The following is a 21,787-nucleotide window of genomic DNA, read 5'->3' as shown; positions in this document are numbered from 1 at the left end:
GCTTCTAGGAGAGGTCATAAGGTTGGATGAGACGCTAGATAGAGGCGATAATTCTGCTCACATGAGTCACGCCAATAAACTGTGAACAGGTCGCACTGCATCTGTATATATTTCATTTTTAGCTGCTGTGACAAGCGCATCGACTGCTCACGCACCCACGCATCATTTACCTGTGTGGCGACGCACACTTTCATTCCTATACAGCTGAGAGTGGCTGTGTGAACTCCACAGTGCACGATTCAGAGAGGAGAAATTTGTAATCGCGTGACCATGTAGAGACAGAAATTACACGCCGTTGTGTAAATAAGGTATAACATACGGCTATTTAGCTTGTTTATTAAAAGGAGTTGTGATCTTGCGCTATACATAAAATACAATTTACTTGACTTCAAGGGTGGCGGGGAAAGCCGTTGGGAGGGCAGGGCGCCCATATTATATAACGATAGGGGAAACACTGCACTCAAAGTGCTTTGCAATCATGAGGGGGGTCTTTCCACACCACCACCAGTGTGCAGCATTCACTAGGACAATTGGACACTTTCACCAATTGGTGAAGTTTTTTCCTCGCCGCTGTCGCCACTGGCTTGCATGATTCAGGATCTGTAGAGCTGCGCATCGATGGATTTTCTCTTCAGTGTTTGGACTCTCAGTAGTGATTATTAAACCACACTGACCTGAGCTAAACTGAACTGAACTTAAACTCTGAAAACTGAACGACACTGTTTCAATTTACCATGATTTTCTATGTGAAGCTGCTTTGACAAAATCTACATCGTACAAGCGCTTTACAAATAAAGGTGAATTAAATTGATTGGGATGATTGGAATACTAGAAGTGCCATGGGATTTTTAATGACCACAGAGTCAGTCTGTTTAACGTCTACTGACGTTATACGTCTAAAGACAGTAAAGTGCAGGCATGTGCACAGGTTGGGCTCAACATGTGCAGAGCACATGCCTTTTTTGTTTTGGATAAAAAATAAAAAAATGCTCCTCAAAAATTAATGAAAGTGCCCCCTGCTCAACAGTTAGCAATCGTCCACCCACCCAAAACCCACCTCACCATACACTAAAAAAAAAAGAGGTCCAAATACACCACAAGGTTGTGGCCATATCACCTAAATCAGTTAACATGTAAAGCGTTTCTAAATCATTTAATATAAATAAAATAAACTTTGATTTTAAAAAATGATGTAATACTTTTTTCAAACTTAGTTAAGATGAATTAACAATGAAGGACTGTGTGTGTATATATATATATATATATATATATATATATATATATATATATATATATATATATATATATTTTATTTTTATTATTTTTTTTTTTAATAAAATCCACAAATAGTAATACATATGGTAACAAATGTATTTCTTGTTGCTTATTATGCATAAAATAATGTTAACTAGTTGACCTTATGGTAAAGTTTTTTACTGTAATTTAGTAAAAATATTTATTTTATTTATAGGTTCACAAACTTTAATGATTTAAGCATTTTGCTAATTTTTTTGTTCTTCTTTTTTGTTTAATAGTGAAATATGATCAGATAAAATCAACATGAGACTCAACTAAATATGTTTTTCCCCAAATACAATGCATTCATTTGTACGTCATACACTGTAAAGAAAATGCTGGGCTCCACAAAATTCATTGTGTTGGGACAACATAAAGGAATTAAGTTAACTTGTTAATTTCTACTAATTGAAGTAGATTAAACATAAAACAATTAAGTTCTCCTAAAAAATAAAAAAACAAAGAATCGTGGTGTTTCAGCTTATATTAAATAAGTAGTTTGAACAAACATAAAACATCATTTTTTGAGTGTACAGATGTTGTTGCAGCAAGATTAAGTCCCAGCAAAAGGTAAAAGCACATGGTTAATTTTATATGCCACCCTCTGCATCATTTCAAACCAAAGCCCTTTTGTGCTCGGTCACTGTGCTGTGCTAAAACAGGCCGTCTGATTATCCACCAACACATAAACGCTTGTTAAATCCAGCCTGGCTCTTAGTATGAGTTCCAGCACATTTATGAGCATTAGAGGTCTCCATTACTCATTCCATCAGATAAACAGACGTTGGGATCGGACTCGTGTTTGACCTCGTGTTTGAGCACTCTTTTGGCTTCCGTCTTTATCTTCATTTGTCTTGTCCTCCTTCGCTCCACTTGGTTACATCAAACACGCAGTGGAAATAAACAGTGTCTTTAAAGGGATAGTTCACCAAAAATGTAACATTTACTCAATCTATCGTTTCAGCATCGATATCGCAATGTGTGCACACACAATAGTCATATCGCAAGATATGCAATGTTGAGTCCGAATTACAGTTTATTAATATATACGATTAATGCCGTTTTTGTCTGGTTTCTAGTCCAAATATCCTCATTTCAAAGCTGGCAGATAATTTTGCTTCTTTTAAGGAAAACTCTTCATTTTGACTCTCAATTTTTTTTTCTCAAGTTGAAAACAAAACAATATTTTTACTTGATATAAGAACTTTTAGATATTTGGACCAGAAATGAGACAAGGCAGAGTAAGAAAAGCATTTATTGCATTGTGATTATTCAATTTCTCTACCAGAATACTGTCAAATAATGCTATTCAAACTATCTTGTGAAGCTGTAATCGTATCGCAATATCAGGTTTTTCCAATATCGTGCAGCCCTACCTCAAGTGGTACTAAACATATACGAGTTATGATTAGACATTAAGGCCGCAGCCTATAGTCTTTCATACACAGCCAATATGTCTATTTGTATAGTATATCTCAGTCCATTTACACACTTTGAGGTACAAAACAATTGGAATCCATTTTGTCCACAAGTCTGAAGATATTGCTGATCAGTGCATCTCTGCAATAGAAGACATTTTAAAGAATGCTGGAAACTGGTAGCCACTGACATCCATTGTAAGAAAATAAAGACTAAGGGAGTTGATGGTTATCAGTTTTCAACATTATTCAGAATTTCTTTGTTTGTGTTCGACAGCCAAAATGAACTCAGACAGCTTTGGAGCAAGGGTGGAGGATTCACTTTAAATATATTCCAGTTTTAAAATATTTGCTCACCATTTACTCAACCTCAAGCATTTACGATTTATGACTGGACAGTAAGGCAGCAGACTACCCAGCAGGTACACAACATCATAAGATGTCAATATTGGGTTAGATTAGGTCGTGACATCAGGTGACCAAAAATCAATGTCTAGCCAGCGTCTAAGGGCTATGTTATTTTGACGTCCAATAACCCCGTCAAATGATGTTGACATTTGCTTGATTTTAGGTTGGGTTGGAAAATGACCAAAATCCAACATCTAAAACCAGCGTCACATTGACGTCAAACACTGACATTTATTTTATCAGGTATGGCAACCAAAATCCAGTGTCTGTTAGACGTCATAGTGGTAACATCCACACAACATCAAGCTGAAGTAATCATTAGACGTTGATATTAGGTTGATTTTAGGTTGGACGTTGGACATTAATGCAACATTCCCACGATGTTGGAGTGCAACGTCAATCTGACGTCATGTTGACATCCTGTGCCTGATGGGTAGTCTTTCAGACACAGCCAATATGTCTATTTGTACAGTACATTTCTGTCTATTTACACACTTTGTAGTAAAAAGAAACTTCAATCCAGTTTGACAACAAGTCTGGGGATATGTCAAGTTAAATCAACAACAAAAAATTCAACCAGCCAGAAATCTGACTCTGATCAGTACATCAATTGAAGACATTTTGAACAATGCTGGAAACTGGTAAACATTGACATCCATAGTAAGAAAAGAAAATACTATAGAAATTGATGGTTACCAGTTTTCAACATTATTTATGACATCTCTGTTTGTGTTGTGCCAAAAGAAACTAAGATGGAGGGTGGAGGAATTAAATCTTTTGGGTGAGCTGTCACTTTAAAGAGATTCCCCTTTTTAGAACATTTGCTCACCATTTACTCAAACTCAAGTGGCTCTAAACATTTATGAGTTTTGTTTGGACAGTAAGGCCGCAGCCTATAGTCTTTCAGACACAGCCAATATGTCTATTTGTACAGTACATCTCCGTCTATTTACACACATCCAGTTTGTCTACAAGTCTGAAGATATGCCAAGATAAATCAACAACAAAAAAAGTCAGATTTCTGGCTGGTTGATCATTCATCTCTACAATAGAGGACATTTTGAAGAATGCTGGAAACTGGTAGCCATTGATGTCCATTGTAGAAAAGAAAATACTATAGAAGTTGATGGTTTCCAGTTTTCAACATTCATTCATTTTCTTTTCGGCTTAGTCCCTTTATCAATCCGGGATGAACAGCAGAATGAACCGCCAACTTTTCCAGCACGTTTTTTTTACGCAGCAGATGCCCTTCCAGCCGCAACCCATCTCTGGGAAACATTCACACACACTCATTCACACTCATACACTACGGACAATTTAGCCTACCCAATTCACCTGTAGCACATGTCTTTGGACTGTGGGGGAAACCAGAGCACCCGGAGGAAACCCACACGAACACAGGGAGAACATGCAAACTCCTCACAGAAATGCCAGCTGACCCAGGCTCGAACCAGCGACCTTCTTGCTGTCAGGCAACAGCAAAAGGAACTCAAATAGCTTTGGAGCAAGGCTGGAGGAATTGTAACTTTTAGGCGAACTGTCACTTTAAAGGGATAGTTCTCTCAAAAATGAAAATGGCCTCATGATTTGTACTCTCGGTCATGTGGTTTTAAACATTTAAAAGGCTTTCTTTCTACTGCTGAAAACAAAAGAAGATATTTTGAAGAATGCTGCACCATTTCATTTCATAGCAGGAAAAAAATACTACGGAGTTCAGTGGGTCCTAGTGCAACCAGCATTTTTTCAAAACATCCTCTTTTGTGTTCAACAGAAGAAAGAAAGTCAAATAAGTTTTGAACGAGTGAAAGGTGAGCAAATGATGACAGAATTTTATTTTTGGGTGAACTTCCACTTTATCTGGAGGCAGAGCTGTTACGGAGGACACGGCACAACAGTGATAATCTCCTTCTGATAGCCTCTTTAAAGAGCTCGTATCAAGGAAAATTGATTTCTCATGATCCTTTGAGATTAAAAGAGTTCATTGTGCTATGAACATGTACTGCAGTCTTATGAAGTATAAAAGGAGCATTTATTTGAATGTTAGCCAAGCGCCATTTAAAGGGATAGTTCACAAAAAAATGAAAATTGCCTCATTATTTATTCTCCCTTGTTTGGTTTAAAACTTTTAGTAAGTTTCTTTCTTCTGCTGAACACAAAATACGTTTTTTAAAGAATGCTGGTGATGCGATGAGTTTCATTAGCGGTGTGAACCTACATTGTTCTCTAGGTTCGGTTGCTATTATCATGCTGGTTCAATTCGATCTCTCAATGCATCGATGATGCTTTTCACACACAATTTGATATTTTACTTAGCAACACAATAATTCTTGTATTAAAATTCATAATTTATAAACATTTGTGAAGAGACGGTGGCTTAAGGCTGATTTATACTTCTGCGTCAAACGCCGGCGTATGCTACGGCGCTGACGCATAGCCCTTCGCCGTGGCCGTCGCTGACGTGCACCTCTCAAAAAATGTAACTACACGTCGCAACGATGCGTAGCGCAATCTTTGTGATTGGTCGGCTTGGTATCGCTGACGAGTCTGGTTGGGACAGAGAGTTTTGTTTTGAGTTTACCTCATAGTTAAAGTTGTTGCACGTCCGCCGGTTCCTGCCTCAAAATGAGCGAGTTTGAGCCACTTGTACATTCAGGAAGTGTTCAGGAAAAGCAAAAAAGCAGCGAAGAAACTCGACACAGAGGAACATTTACACCTCACTGCCAACTAGCGTTTCGAAAGTGTTAATGCAGACCAACAGAGACAGCGCGCAGAAGTATAAATGCACAGCCACGCGCGTTGCATGCGCCGTGGGTTACGCCGGTCACTTGACGCAGAAGTATAAATCAGGCTTCAGCGCTTAGCACTGTGACCTCACACAGCAAGAAGGTCGTTGGTTCAAGTCAGCTGATCCATTATAGAGGGCGACATAATGGAGAAAACTTGCTTTGTGGACACACTTGTGTCTGGCTCAACAAGTAACTTTATTGTTGTAACAGCCGAGAGAAGAGATAAAACGTAACCTCACAAACACGCCAGCAGGTCAAAGGGACGACAGAAAGTGAGCGAGAGTTTACAGCTTTCATTTTTTCCTAGCTGGGTTCTGATGTACTTGCCTGTTAGTGAAAGACTGTCCAGCAAACTCACTAGCAGTGAATTGTGCACAGTTATCTGCTTTTTAAGTAGATGGAACGTTTTATTAATTACTCGCGGTCTGCTCCCTCGCCATCGTAAGCTACTGTTATATAACGCATATGTGTTAAACGACTTTAGTACATAATAACTGTTTATGATTATTACTGATACCAAATTAATCACATCTGCATCGCGGTGCATCGAAGAAACAATTAATTTTGACACCCCTAACTTAGACTTAGGGGTGAGAACCAACATTACTAGGGAAGTCAATGGGTGTCGCCAACCAGCATGTTTCTAAAATTTACTTTTAAGTTCAACAGAAGAATGTCAGATAGGCTTTGAAGAGGTAAAGGGTTAGTATATAACATCAAATTGTCATTTTTGAGTGAACTACTCTTTTAAATGCAATAATTTAGCTCATTTTGTTTCTTTTTTAACCAATCATTTATTAAATAAATTGCTAAATAAAAGAGTTCCAAAATGACGACAACAACAAATGTCTCAAGATCTATGATGTCAGTAGCTTATAAATTAAAACAAAACATTTTATTCAAGTGTAAGTTGGTCATTTAAAACAATAATAATAATAATAATAATAATAATTATTATTATTATTATTATTATTATTATTATTATTATTACTACTATTATAAAAAAATACACTTTATGGAATAATTACAAATTTAACTTCCATCTACATCACAAATAAAAAAGCAACAGTTTAAATTTGCACAATATTTAGAAACTTTTTGAACGATTAAATATTTTTCTTATAGATTTGAATTATTAAATAAAAAAAGATAAATAAATGAAAAGGTCACTGCATTTTTTGACCATAAAAGAAAACCTATAACAAAATTAGTAGCCCTCGCCGTGGCCGTCGCTGATGCGCACCTTTAAAAAAATTGAACTGTAATGTCGCAACGACGCGTAGCGTAAGCTCTGTGATTGGTCGGCTTGGTAGTGCTGACGAGTGTAGGCAGGAACGAGAGCTGCGAAAACCTGTTGGAGCATGTGTTTACAAGTGTTGAGTCCTGCGAAGAAGCTCCAGATGGAAAATTTTGTTTTGTGTTTAGCTTATGATTAAAGTTGTTGCACGTCCGCCTCTGAATAAGAGAGTTTGAGCTACTTCTACAATAAGGTCGTGTCAGGAAAAACAAAACACCCCTGAAGAAACTCAACACAGAGGAACATAAAAACCTACTGCCAGCTAGCGTTTTGGAAGTGTTATTGCAGAGCAACACAAACAGCACGCAGAAGTATAATTATAAATGCACGGCAATGCACAAGGCATGCACTGTGGGTCCCAGCGATCGCTCAACGCAGAAGTCCAGGGGGATCCCGAGGCACTCTCAGGCCAGGTGAAAGACATAGTAAAGCATGTCCGGGGTCTTCCCCAGGCCTTTACCTCCCTAGGTAGGTGTCATGAAGGCATCCAAAACTGAGCCACCTCAGCTGACTTCTCTGTGTATGGAGGAGCAGCGGCTCTACTCCAAGCTCCTCCCGGATGTCAGAGTTCCTTACCCTATCTATAAGGGTGCGCCCTGCCACCCTGCGAAGGAAGCTCAATTCAGCCGCTTGTATCTGAGATCTTGTCCTTTCAGTAATGACCCAAAGCTCATGACCATAGGTGAGAGTAGGAACGTAGATTGAACGTTAAACTCCTTCTTTATCACAACATACTGATACATCGACCGCATTATTTCCTCACACCACACATTTATTTCTATGTCTATTAATAGAGAAACTTCTTGAATCACAGAACAGTGTATTTATTCCATTAACCGACAGCAACCAACTACCCATGCTATTAAAATGAAGCAGCCTTTGGCCATTTGTTTGATATTATAAAGCATGACCCAACATTTAAAAGCAGTTCATTGAATGAAACCGCGCCACTGGATGTTTGTGAGCCTCAAGACTGTTTTGCTACTGTCCAGATTGTTCATAAGGAATGTGTTACATCCTCCTTGCATGTTAAACCGATTATCCAACTCTACACTGTACTATCAAACCATTCATTACATCCATTCACCAAGGAAGACAAATAGAAATTCGTTATTTTATAATCAAGCTTACATCACATCCTGACATGACGTTTCAGTGGCATTGTATCCCAGATTGGCAACAAACTCAAGCATTTCTGTTCAAAGCAACAAGGCATCCTGTATGTGTGTGTGTGTGTGTGTGTGTGTGTGTGTGTGTTTACCTTTGTCGTGGGGCTCAGAACTTCCTCTGTTCCCTCCGAGTCTTTATCCTGAAAAGTAAAGGCCAAGGAGAACAAAACAATGAGAACATGCGTACATACCAATGTATACGAGCACACAAGAATGCAAAGTATATTTTTAGCATGCTAATATAAACAAGGTCTTGCAGATTTGCTGGGGGAAACTTGAAAACGATCTTGGTTTCCGTCAAACATGACTGTAGTAAAGAATAGGGAGCTCCAGATATGGATATCCCACTATTCTGAGGCCATAATCAGATCTATCAGTATGAATACGATCATTAACGCTCTTCTATTCTGGCGTTCAACTTCCTGTTAAGGGTCTGAACTCTTCGCTTTCCTTCCTGCTCCACCTGCACTAGAACTGACTCCTGGAAACTTTCTGCTCAGCTCTGATTTTATGGCAAGTTGGTTAAACATTTCATTTATCAGACGTAGTGTTGTCAACAATATCGATATTTCGATAAATATCGATACTTGAATATTTAAAATGATAAAATTTTGCTTTTGATTACTATCGATACCAGCTTTGTACTCTCGCGCTCTCTTTCAAAAGAAATCAAATAAAATAAAATATTGAAGTATCGTATCGAAGTTAACAATTCCAGTACCATGATAACAGTAATAAGATATGTATTGATTTCATGCGACTAGTATTTATTTTATTTAAGATACTAGTATATTCTCCATCATGTACTGATAATTATTCAGTAGTCACTAGTGCTTATTGTGTATCTTTCGCGCTCTCCGTGCAGTATCAAAAATGGTATCGAATATAAATATTTTTCAAAGTATCATATCAAAGTTAAACATTCCAGTACTGTGATAAAATTAATAAGACATGCATTGATTTTAATGCTACTGGTACTTATTTTGTTTTAGATACTAGTACATTTTCCATTAAATACTGGTAATTATTCATTAATCACTGTTGCTTATTGTGTATCTCTTGCGCTCTCCTAGCAGTATCAGAAATGGTATCGAATATCGATAGTATTTAAAGTATCGTACTGAAGTTAGAAATTCCACTATCTTGACAACACTAATAAGACATACATTGATTTTCATGTGACTAGTACTTATTTTATTTTAGATATTTGTACATTTTCCATCAAGTACTGGAAATTATAAATTAATAATGCTTATTGTGCATCTCTCGCACTCTCCTCGCAGTATCAAAAATGGTATTGAATATCGATCATTTTCAAAGTATCGTTTCGAAGTTAGAAATTGCAGTATCGTGACAACACTAATAAGGCATGTATTGATTGTTATGCTACAAGTACTTATTTTATTTTTAAATACTAGTACATTTTCCATCAAGTACTGGAAATTATTCATTAGTCACTAGTGCTTATTGTGCATCTCTCACACTTTCCTCGCAGTATCAAAAATGGTATCGAATATTAATATTTTTCAAAGTATCGTATCGAAGTTAGAAATTCCAGTACTGTGATAACAGTAATAAGACATGCATTGATTTGCATGTGACTAGTATTTATTTTCTTTTAAATACTAGTACATTTGACATCAAGTATTGGTAATTATTTGTGTTAATTATTGTGCATCTCTTGCGTTCAAAATCAAAAATGGTGTCGAATATCGATATTTTTTAAAGTGTCCTATCAAAGTTTGAAATTCCAGTACTGTGATGAAACTAATAATATATGCATTGATTTTAATGCTACTATTACTTATTTTAGATACCAGACACATTTTCCATCAAATATTCATTATTCATTTTATTTCATAATTACTAGTTACTTGTGCTTATTCTATAGACACTAATGCTCATTTATTAGATAATAGTATTTTTATTCAATTAAATTCATCTTTATTTCTATAGCACTTTTACAATGTAGATTGGGTCAAAGCAGCTTCACATTGAAGATTATCAATTGAAACAGTGTCAGTTCAGTTTTCAGTGTTGAAGTTTAGTTTAGTTCAGTTCGGTGTGGGTTAATATTCACTGCTGAGAGTTCAAACACTGAAACACTTAAGTCAGATACTAGTTCTTTTTCATTAGAAACTCGTTCAGATTAGATATTAGTATGCCTGCACTAGATACTAGTACTGATTCATTACTTACTAGAACATATTAATTAGATATTGATACTTAATATTATAGAATAGAAAATACTCATTAGATGCATTTATTCCAAATATTAGCTAAAAATCGCAGAAAAACAAAATATTGCAATGTCAGATTTTTCCAATATTTTGCAGTCCTACATCACAGAAACACATTTCTATATTTATTATATTTAAAAAGTAATAATATTAATGTTTTTACTAGGCCCACACGGAATCTGCGCGCGCAGAATTTTTAGATTATTAGATTTTTTACAAATTTTCCGCAGAATTCCGCAGATTTCTGCAGATTTTTAGCCCATCATTAATTCGGTTTATTTACTTAAGTAAATGTTCAATTCTGAATTTATTCAGTTTTTATTCAGTAATGTATTTCTTTTTATTTAATATATTAAGGTCTAAGTTATGATACTCCGCTGGATACTCCCAAAAAAATTCCGCAGAAATCTGCAGATTTTTACCAAAATTCTCTGCAGAAAAAGCAAAAAACTTCTGCAGATTCCGTCTGGCCCTGGTTTTTACTTTATTTTGACCCAACACTTCCAGGAACATAAAGAGTCAGGGTTCAAACCCAGAGCAAAAACTGTCATTTTGACATGCCTTTAAGGCAAAACATGATTCATATGAAGAGAGAACAAGATCAACCTCTGTTCTGCACTGTCCATGCCATCATTCCTCCCCTACCCACAATCCTCTGCCTACTTCATTTATACTCCCTCTCACTCCTTATATCTCTAGCACACACACCTCCACCCCACCATACCAAAGCGCTTGGCCTGATTACAGCGTGACGCTCTCCCGAGTGCTCATTTTTAAATGAAGCAGTGAAGCTCACACACGCACACACACACAAAAACCTTTCAGATATTTTAAGTCCTTTACCCTCTAGTCATTTCTTATGATTGTGGCATATTAGGGACAGCTCAGGCCTGACTCTCCTGATTGAAGAACACAGAGGTCACAGGAGTCCATTCACTCTGCCTTCAGTTGATTTATGAAGGAACACGAACCACAGTATCAACAAGACCGTACCTCAAAATAATGATGTTTACCAACTGGCAACCTGACATGGTTTAAAATAAAATCGACCCTCATAAAAAACAGCCTGGTATAAACCACTGGAACAGACTGGACATTCATCTCGATCAAGACCTGTTTATCTTAGGAAAATCGAAACTCTCGACAAAAATTCAGACAGGATCTGAATGGATGGAACTGGAGCTGTATGCAGGTTTAGGGTTCGTTTGTCCTCATCCGTTCAGCTTCCTGCTCTACATACCAAGTTCTGGATGAACAATCTGAGTAGGAGCCGAGGGAAGCGGATCTCAGTGAAATATCCCTTTGTAGACTGAACAACATTATGGCATTCCTTCCCCCATGCATCCAATATACAATCCAAAAGCCGATACCACCACTGAGAACAGGAAAAAAAGCTTCACTAAGAAAAAGTACTATGATACTACTGTTTTTTAGACATAGTATTATAGAAATAATGGTTATTTATTGTAGTACTTTAACTTAAATCTCTGTCTCAAATGCTAATATACGCCCCAACATACAACTGTGTTCCAGTAGTATATTATTGATAAACCTTTAAAGCAGGGCTGGCCAATCCTGTTCCTGGAGAGCCACCTTCCTGCAGATTTCAGTTGCAACCCATAATTAACACACCTGCCTGTAATTATCACGTGGTGTTCAGGTCCTAATTAATTGGTTCAGGTGTGTTTGATATGGGTAGCAACTGAAATCTGCAGGAAGGTGGCTCTCCAGGAACAGGATTGGCCAGCCCTGCTTTAAAGGGTCAAAAATGAAAACTTTTTTACTTGTTTCAGACCTTTATGAGTTTATTTCTTCTGTTAAATGCAAAAGAAGTTATTTTAAAGAAAGCTGGGAAATATGATTGATCTCTATAATCTATTTATTTTGGAAAAAAGAACTGTTTGTTGTTTAGAACTGCTCATAATTTGGCATTTCATTTTTACATTCAGAGCTAGTTCATGCTGAAATGGACATTCAAATCGATGTGGAATAAGCATTGTTTGGATGTTCAGACCAGGCTCTAACTTGGCCTAAACATCAAAAACTCTCCCTTATGTTTGGCATGGTGCTGACAAGAGAGTGATTCTGATGAAGTGGAAATCCACGACACCTCTAAGTTCTTTTTAAATGGTTAGCTGAAATGGTTTGCTGAAAAGCTGGAAAAGGTACATTTCTCTAAATTTGGCAAACAGAAGATGTATAATGAAATATGGGGCCCCTTCCTTAGATGTAAAGGTTAATAATGTCTCTGTAATTATTTTTTTTCTCTCCTTTTTACATGTAATTTCATGTAGCTTCTTATTCCATTAGTCTGGCTGAGATTTATTTTCTATTTTTTGATGGTGCAGTATAATTGCTGTATTGTCTGCTAGTGTTATGGTGCATGTTCTAGTTAGTATCAAGTAATAACACAGAGATCATTTTATTAACATATATACATGATGTACACTACTGGGTGTTATGATTTCTTAAAAACTTCTATAAATAAATAAAAAAACATGTATAATAAAATAAACAAAAGTCACGGTTCTTATGCCTTTAGTCATATTTAAGCACCTCTCAAGCGTGCATTTTCAAAGTTTTCAAGCACTTTACAAACTTGACATATTTACACACATTCTTCATCATATATCAGATTTTATTCTTTTAAAATACTCTACACTGTAAAAATGTCCATAAATGAACAGTTTTCTGTATTTTTTTATTCATTCCCCCCCCCCAGTTCTTTATGCTTTTGAATTGCATTATGGGACCTTGATCTTTCTTACAATCACTTTTAACCTTGAAAAGTTTAAATATTGACCTTTATTAACATTTCTTATATAGTTTAAAGTGATATATAATCTGGGTTGGTGTTTTATATTACTGTACAAAAACCTTGTAATAAACTGCCTGTACATTTTCTGTTATTTTACACTCTTATTTCTCTTTATATAATTTATTATACATTATATTATTTCAAACTACTAAAATGTCAATAAAATTCACTTTGCTAAACTGTAGAGTTGACTTTTCAACATCAGAAGTCAACAGAACAGAGATCAAGCTCCCATAATGCAATTTACAACTGGGACCAGAACACTTAAAATACAGAAACTGTTCATTGTAAACTGTAAATAAACACTTTTTGAAAGCTGATTTGCCCCAAGCTTAACACTGAATTACAGTCATTTACTCCTTTTAAATGTAATTTAATTACATCTTGAATGTGTAATCTTTCATCTTAAATTAAAATGTATTTAAATCTCTTGTATTGTACACTGAGGAAATTGTAATCTCCATATGTTCTGTCCTCCTCCACTGTTTAAGCAAAGGGCACAGATTAAAAAAGACAGGCAGATCACGCTGCACTTGCACAGAGACTCTAGAGCTTTAATTTTATGCAAAAGTAAAAAGATTTATTTTATGACAGTTTATGACAAGTTTATTTATATGGCACAATTTGACCAATGTGCTTTTTTGAACCTCAGAGTTTTATGTTACATGTAATGTTGATAATGTTTATTGCATTTATTTAATCTTGTGTGTGTTACAATGAGTACGTTTACATGGCCACCAAAAATCCGATTTTAATATGATTCACAAAATACTCTGATTAAGAGTAAACAGCGATTTTTGATTAATTTAATCCAATTAAGAGCATAATCTTAATTAAACTGAACAGTAATTGGATTAAGACATGTGGAGTATGCCAATTTTATTCGCATTATTGAAGTGCAATACAGACATGAAAACACCACAATCAAACCATTACCATCGTGTAGGGTTTTCGCCGTGTCATATTATTGTCTTAATCAGATTAAAGGTTCACAAAACCTTCAAATACTTTTTTTGAGATTTTAACAGATTTGTGTGTGTTGAGCATCAGTTAGGACAATGTTAGCAACTGTTAGCTATAATTGTGGGGAAAACTGGATAATTTTGAGCTTTTGTCAGCTAATTTCAGCTTCCGGGTTAAAAATGAATTTTGGGCGGGATCAAAATCAGCGACGTAGCGCAGAACTGCAAGTGTAAAGATGACGCGTCAGTTTCTCATTATTATTCATAGCGGAGTTATCTTATCCTATAAGAAGAGCCTGCTTCTTAATTATTCATGAGAGCACGTGCTATCCGAAGGCAAAGCAGACCTGGCTGCCAGTGCCAAGCTGTGAAATCTTACGTTGATCACTGAGACACGTCCACAGACCCACAGCACACAATATTAAGCCGTTCATGAAGGGTCATATGTGTTTGTTTCCATGATCCACAGGGTTTGTTGCATATTTTTCCCTGTGATCCTGTCAGGGCGGATACAATGAGTGGACATGACAGCAGCAAGATGAAAGCATTAAATACAGACTCTTAAAACTAATACTTTAACACGTTTGTGCCCAATAATGGGTTTCATTTCTGTATCGCGATCGCGAACAAATCTTTTTAACCGGATCTTCTAGGAAGTGAACCGGTTGAACTAGTTCACCAAGTCGAACTGAATCATTTAAAATGATTCGCGTCTCCAGTAAACACTTATCCACCAACTACTTACTCTAACAAGCCTAATACCCCATCTGACTCTAATTTATCCAATATATATATATACTCTCATTCAATTATTAGAACAGCAACGTTACATTGAGAAGCGGTGAACCGTTAATACTGCGCATGTGTGATTTAGTGAACCGAACATAAACAGTACAGCCTTCAGCCTGCTGTGTGACTGAACTGAACCACTGAACTGAACTGGAACAACTGCAGCGCTGGTAAACCGAAGGCTTAAATGAGAGGATCTGGTGAAAAACGTAAGTTTATTTCATAACAAACTATCGTAATGGAATTGAAATAAGTGAATCATGATTCACTTGGGTTGCAAAACTTTACAGTAAGACATTTTTCAGATCATTTTAATTGACTGAAATTACTATTGCTGACTACATATTGTTGAGTCCTGCGTTAAAAATCTTCCCATCACCAGGCCCAGATTAATAATTTAAAGGGACCCTGGGCACAATGTCTTGAAGGCCCCCTAAAGCCGCACCCCATATAAGATTAAAATAATATTTGTTAAATGAAATTAATTTATAATGTACTGCCCACATTTTTAAAATAAATGATATACAGTACATATATTTCTAGTCTACAAAGATTTAACTTATTTTTAAAGCATTTAAAGCACACTTTGAAAAAAAATACTAATACAACTAGAGGAAATTAATGGATTTGAATATACTTGTTCAATTTCACTGTACTAAATTTATATTTAAGAGTATTTTAATGTATAACTTCTACAAACTTATAATCTAGATGATTTTGATAACACCTCTTCAGTCCACTTGTAGGAATTTGAGTCATCCATAATACACACACTTATTATTGATTTCCACTTGTCTTCCTCTTGATGAAGTGTGGACAAAATCTAAGTGCAGACGGGCCCCTGGGCCTGTGCCCATAATGCCCAAAGTTTAATTAGACCCTGTCCATCAATACTGTGTGTCTAACTTGAGGATGGGTAGATGGTTGTGGTAGATGATAGTGTTTATGTGTTCTCTGAATACATGTTTCAAAAAATGGGTGGCTGAGTTTTTATTATACAATATTTATCCTGTTGATTTTGAATCTTGCACCTAACAAATATCCTTATTTAGAAAAAAAAAACTGAAAATAATACTGAAACTAATAAATACTAAACTAAAACTAAGACCATTTGAAAATATAGAAAATAATAAAAACTAAGAAATCTACCTCTAAAACTAATAAAAACTAACTGAATTTGAAAATAAAAAGTCAAAACCAAATAGAAACTAAAACTAATGAAAAATCCAAAACTATTATAACCTTGCAGCCAACTACAGTAATTTCTGTTGAGCATGTGAACACTATGGCAAATCAGTGATGTTTAATATCATGCTCAACAGTGCTCAAATGTTAGCAGGAAATAGACGTTATTAAAATTTCATTATCAATTGGGTGCAAACTCCAGTATCGTGACAACTCTAAAAGCTTCCCTCTCCTTCTTGGAATTTATAGTAGTTCAGAGAATACTATGGTTAAAGTTGCTGGTCTTCTATCAAAGTGCAACTTTCAATAAGTATGTGAATTTGAAAGTTTGGTTCAGAAAGTTTGGTCTAGCAGCTAGGTTAGTTTTCATCCTATCAGACGACAACAGCAAAGCTTTTGACTGACCTCTTTGGCGTCTTAAAAAAACATGTGTCTCTTGGGAGGAATGTGACCGTGGCCTAGTCAAGGCCATCTAATGTCGCACTGGGACAGAACAGTACGAATCTTTAACATTTCAGTGTAAGCTTCTGAAATGCATGCAAAAAAAGTGTGTGTGAGTGGGAGAGAAAGAAAGCTTATCTGCAACCGTCTCCTACTGTTACGCTGTAGGGACCTTATCAGACTCCTGCAGTCTAACAGCTGACAGAACATTAGATCTGAAGGGGAGGATGACAGCGAATGCCATGAATCTGTATTGAAACCCAGCCAGAGCAGAGCCACATTTAATTAAGGTACATTGATGATCTTATCTATTTAAAAAAAATCACAATCATCATCCATATTGCACAACTGGCTCAGACAGGACAGGAAAACATGAAGAAGTATACAATATAATGACATGTATATAATAATAATATGCCATGTGTTCACTTCTCAGGAACGTCATGTATAGACTCTTACTCTCCAATAATATCATTTTGAGACTGTCCTATTCATTTGATAGTGGACAACTGGATAATAACTGATGACATAATAAGCAAATACAAAAGGAACAGCAATGGATTAGAAACTGAACATTATTTACTTTATTACTGCCTTTAATTCACATGCTCGAGAAATGGTTCTCAGAGTTCAGTTTCACAGATCTGTCAGAAATCTGTTTTCGGCTCATTGACTTCAGTTATAATGACGTTTATTGATTACAAAGTCATGACACTGTATAATCATGCTTTCTTGATTGTTGGTGATTGTCCCTGGTGGGAATGGGATGAGGTCAATTTTGTTATTATAATAGAAGTCAATAGAGTAAAACAGCCACCAACATAATAAAAGGGTAGTCAATTTAAATAATGCACAAGGGTTACGTTTACATATATTTAGCCATTTAGCAGACGCTTTTATCCAAAGCGACTTACAATAATGAATGAATAAGTGCAACAATGAATAAGTGCTGTAGGTAAGTTTCCGGTATGTAAAATGTAAGAAGTAAAACATTAGTAATTTTATTTAATTTTTTTTTCTGTAATACAGTTAGCAGCGGAGCCAGAGAGGCAATTGCAGATTAGTAAGGAAAGTGGAGACTAAACAGTTGAGTTTTTAGTCGTTTCTTGAATACAGCGAGTGACTCTGCTGTTCTGATGCAGTTAGGGAGTTCATTCCACCAACTGGGCAGATTGAATGCGAGAGTTCGGGAAAGTGATTTCTTCCCTCTTTGGGATGGAACCATGAGGCGACGTTCATTCACAGAACGCAAGTCTGGGTTAAGTTTTTTTTTTTAACTGTTTTGACTTTTATAACTCACCAAATAGCATGTTTTGGGTTAACTATATCTTTAATTAAAAATAAAAAAACATAAATGTGGCCTAATCTGGGAATGGCAATCTAGTTAATGATATATAAATGAACAAAATATGACCCAAAAAGCTAGTAAACAGGGTTTTTGGACTACACTCTCACTCTTTAAACTGTTTTAACCTCATATTAATACCAGTAAACAAGTATCCGCTTGTTAAGTGTGACATCACGCAAAGCGGCTTCCTGGTCCAATCGCTTTATTCAACTGAATGGGGAGACTCATGAAATGGTAATAATAAACGTTGCAAAGCGATTTAATACTTTTGAAAATCACGATCGCAATATATATATATATGTCCATGCCTAATATCCGATGGCCAGAAAGTGATTAATTTTTTTTATAAATTGTTAAATTTTTGTTATTTGTTATGCAGCAAGCCCAGAGATTGTTGTGTAACCAGATTTTATATAAAATTAACTTTAATGTGTGATAGGAATAAAACGTGATAATAAACGAATGATTTCTCCACTCAAATGAATGGTGGCTTGGACCTGGAAACAGTATTACATACGTCACCACTTAACAAGCGGATCCTTTCTTAATACACTCCATATCCATATTGATGAATTCTAGTGGTCAAAGCTTATTTTGAAAGTTTGTCTGATGACGTTAGTCAGAGGTTTCCAAGCTTTTGGAGGGCCGGTGTCCGGCTGAGTTTAGCTCTAACTTGCTTTAACATACCTGCAGGAAGTTTCTAGTATATCTAGTGAAGCTACAGTCACACTGCACTTTTCTTCCCATAGACTTCCATTCATATGCACGCAAATGCGTTAGAACAGAAAGTTTGTGTTTGTGCGGCAAGTTTCACAGTTCGCTGCGTTGGAAAGTTCAAGCTTGGTGAACTCTGACCTGCGAAATCGCATTACATGATAGCATGAAACAATCGAGGATCAAAACATGACCTCTCTGGACAGAAATTTAAAACATGGACCAATCACTTGCTTTTTTAGTGTCTAATCATCTTGTTTCATCCCGCCCCTTTTCGCAGCGCCGTACTACAGAATAACAGAAGCATAAGAGCTTGATTAGCTGGTTCAGGTGTGTTTGATTAGGGTTGGAGCTAAACTCTCCAAGGCTGTGCTTTTAAAATGGACTAGCAGTAAATTTAAGTTTAAATGCAATACCTAGAGTAGTTGACGATTTTGGATGCAGGACACCGACCCTCCAGGGCCGAGTTTGGACATCCCGACATAAGTCAATACAAATGAGCAATTAATTATGCGATATATTTTAAATAATGCGATAAGCCAAATATGGCAATCCTATTCCAAAGGAAACAACATTTAAATATCTGAAATATAATTAGCAAGCATGCGATCAGTTATTTCACCACAGTCTTGCTTTCTCCGTTCTTTTAACCTCTTATTTGTATGTGCATGTCATTCTTTCATACTCACATTCTGCAAATACTTTTTACTATACCTGCATCGTTGCATACTTGAATACTAATATTTCCCTATATTTTTATTATCCATATGATTCATGCTCTTTTTTTGTTTAGTTTTTTTTATAAATATACAATAAAAAAATCCTGCTATCAATTTATCTGTAGGCTGGCAAGGAAAGTTTTTTTTGTGTAAAGAGTACGTTTTCTGTAGGTTAGTAAACATTTCTCTAATGTTTTTTTTTAGTTTTTCTATAAAGGACTAGTTCACTCAAGAAATTCTGTCATTATTTACCCACCATTCACTTGTTTCTAACCTGTTTGACTTTCTTCCTTCCGTTGACTGCAAAAGAAGGTATTTTGAAGAAAGCTGAAAACCTGTAACCATTGACTTCCATAGTATTTGTATCTCCTACTATGGAAGTCAACGGTTACAGGTTTTCAGGTTTCTTCAGAACTTATTTGTGTGTTTGTGTGTGTTCAAAAAACCCATAAAACCACTTGAGGTTTAGCAAATATGGAGTACATTTTAATTTTTTGATGAAATATCCCTTTAGATCAACACAAAAACTATATATCTTTGAACGTTAGCAGAATATTCTGTTATTGTAGGGTTATATAAGTGAATTATGAAAACCACAAAATTGTCATGGTATTGTAGTAAAAATGCAGTTATACAAATGGTAATGTATGAACAGAAAAAACACTGTAATAACGCTTATATACAGTAATAAAATCATGATTAAACTTTATATTTCCGTAGAAGAGCGATTTAAAAAAGTAGGCGGAGGGATTCATATGTAAGTCTATTAAATCATAGATGTGTGAAAGGTAGGCGTACACATTAATAACTGAGTTAAATAAGAGGATTTTCAAAAAAAAAAACAAGTATGCAACAATTATTGTTTCGCTCTCATAATCCTACTTTATGACTCACTCGGGGGCGCATCCGCTTTGTAAACAATGCAGTTATTGTGCGGGTAGAAATATGACACAGATACTGAGATAAAGTTGGTTTTATATGAACACGTTCGTTCATTTTTGAATACTTTTGACCCTATATTGTTTGACGTTACCACAAATATTCGTTTTGAAATCGCATCTAAGCATGACTTCAAAACAACATTAGCACTATTGAAATTAAACAGTGGTGTATCATTCATTTGATAGTCATTGGCTGCTAATATGATTTGCCTATTTACGTTAGGACTTGAAAATAATACTTTTATAAAATTATATTATTGAGGAGAAAGTCCCAATGTGCGGTAAAAACCAACTTTCCCTCAATGACACAGACAAATTATGAGACTCAAGCCTATCTGATCCCTCAAGTTTAAAGCCCAGGGGAAACTACAACACCTCAGCTCACCTTCCCCGCGTGCTCATTATGCCACGACACCTCGTCCTCCTCCGACGCTTCATCCACTAGAACTTTACTCTTACTCTTCTTGAACATTCTTCGCGTTATTCTCTCTCTTTCTCTCTCTCCCTCTCAGATGAAGCGGAGTAACGTTTTTTCCAAGCCCATGAGATGGGTAGACTCTTAGTGAGGAGATATCGAGATAAATCAAAACAATAACCCGGCTGTGATCGCGATGCCCCACAGATAGTAGTCTTTCCTCTGTTTCTTCTTCTTCTTCTCCGCTGATGAGCTTCTGTCTGCGCGCACGCTCGGCTGCAGCACCTGGACCGCCGCTCCTCCCATCACGGCTCAGATTGCCGCTGATCAACCTGTTGTTATGGTAACGCGGGCGGGACGAACGGAACGGGACCCCCTCGGCCCCACCCACCCGGACAGGAGGTCTTGAAGATAGATATGTCTCCTGAGTTTCTGGCAGTCCGTGGTGGTCTTTCATTTCCCCCTTTCAACTTAGACTTAAACTTTAGTGTGACAGTTAACTTTACAAAACGCAGGCTATGCTATTATGACAGAATATTAAACCAAGCAAGTGGCAAAAGCACTCTTGTAGGTGAACTCTGTTGACTTCTCTATCTGCCTGTCCGTCTATCTATCTATCTATCTATCTATCTATCTATCTATCTATCTATCTATCTATCTATCTATCTATCTATCTATCTATCTATCTATCTATCTATCTATCTATCTATCTATCTATCGCATCCATTTATCCGTCTGTCTGTCTGTCTGTCTGTCCGCCATCCATCCATCCATCCATCCATCCATCCATCCATCCATCCATCCATCCATCCATCCATCCATCCATCCATCCATCCATCCA

At 36.3% G+C, this 21,787-nt stretch overlaps 1 protein-coding gene and 1 long non-coding RNA gene across 2 annotated transcripts in view; both read right to left on the bottom strand.

Annotated features, from left to right (window-relative positions):
• si:ch211-225h24.2 overlaps positions 1–21,258 on the bottom strand; it is a 31,749-nt gene extending 10,491 nt beyond the window's left edge. The window contains exons 1-2 of the mRNA NM_001386502.3: positions 20,917–21,258; positions 8,467–8,514 (exon numbers count right to left, since the gene is read on the bottom strand). Of these exons, the coding sequence (NP_001373431.1) occupies positions 8,467–8,514; positions 20,917–21,003 (135 nt within the window). The 5' untranslated portion in view covers positions 21,004–21,258. The remainder of the gene's footprint in view (positions 1–8,466; positions 8,515–20,916) is intronic.
• On the bottom strand, positions 1,334–6,239 carry LOC147831336 (uncharacterized). The gene is made up of 3 exons (XR_015523834.1): positions 4,337–6,239; positions 3,333–3,710; positions 1,334–3,274 (listed from the first exon to the last, which is right to left on the bottom strand). It is a non-coding gene; the product is annotated as an uncharacterized LOC147831336 (long non-coding RNA).
• Positions 21,259–21,787: the final 529 nt, after the last annotated feature.

The sequence above is a fragment of the Danio rerio genome, chromosome 23 (assembly GCF_052040795.2).
Source record: "Danio rerio strain M-AB ecotype USA chromosome 23, GRCz13ab, whole genome shotgun sequence".
NCBI classification, from domain to species: Eukaryota; Metazoa; Chordata; class Actinopteri; order Cypriniformes; family Danionidae; genus Danio; species Danio rerio.
Note: the sequence above shows the minus strand (reverse complement) of the source record. Positions and strands in the feature narration are given on the sequence as shown.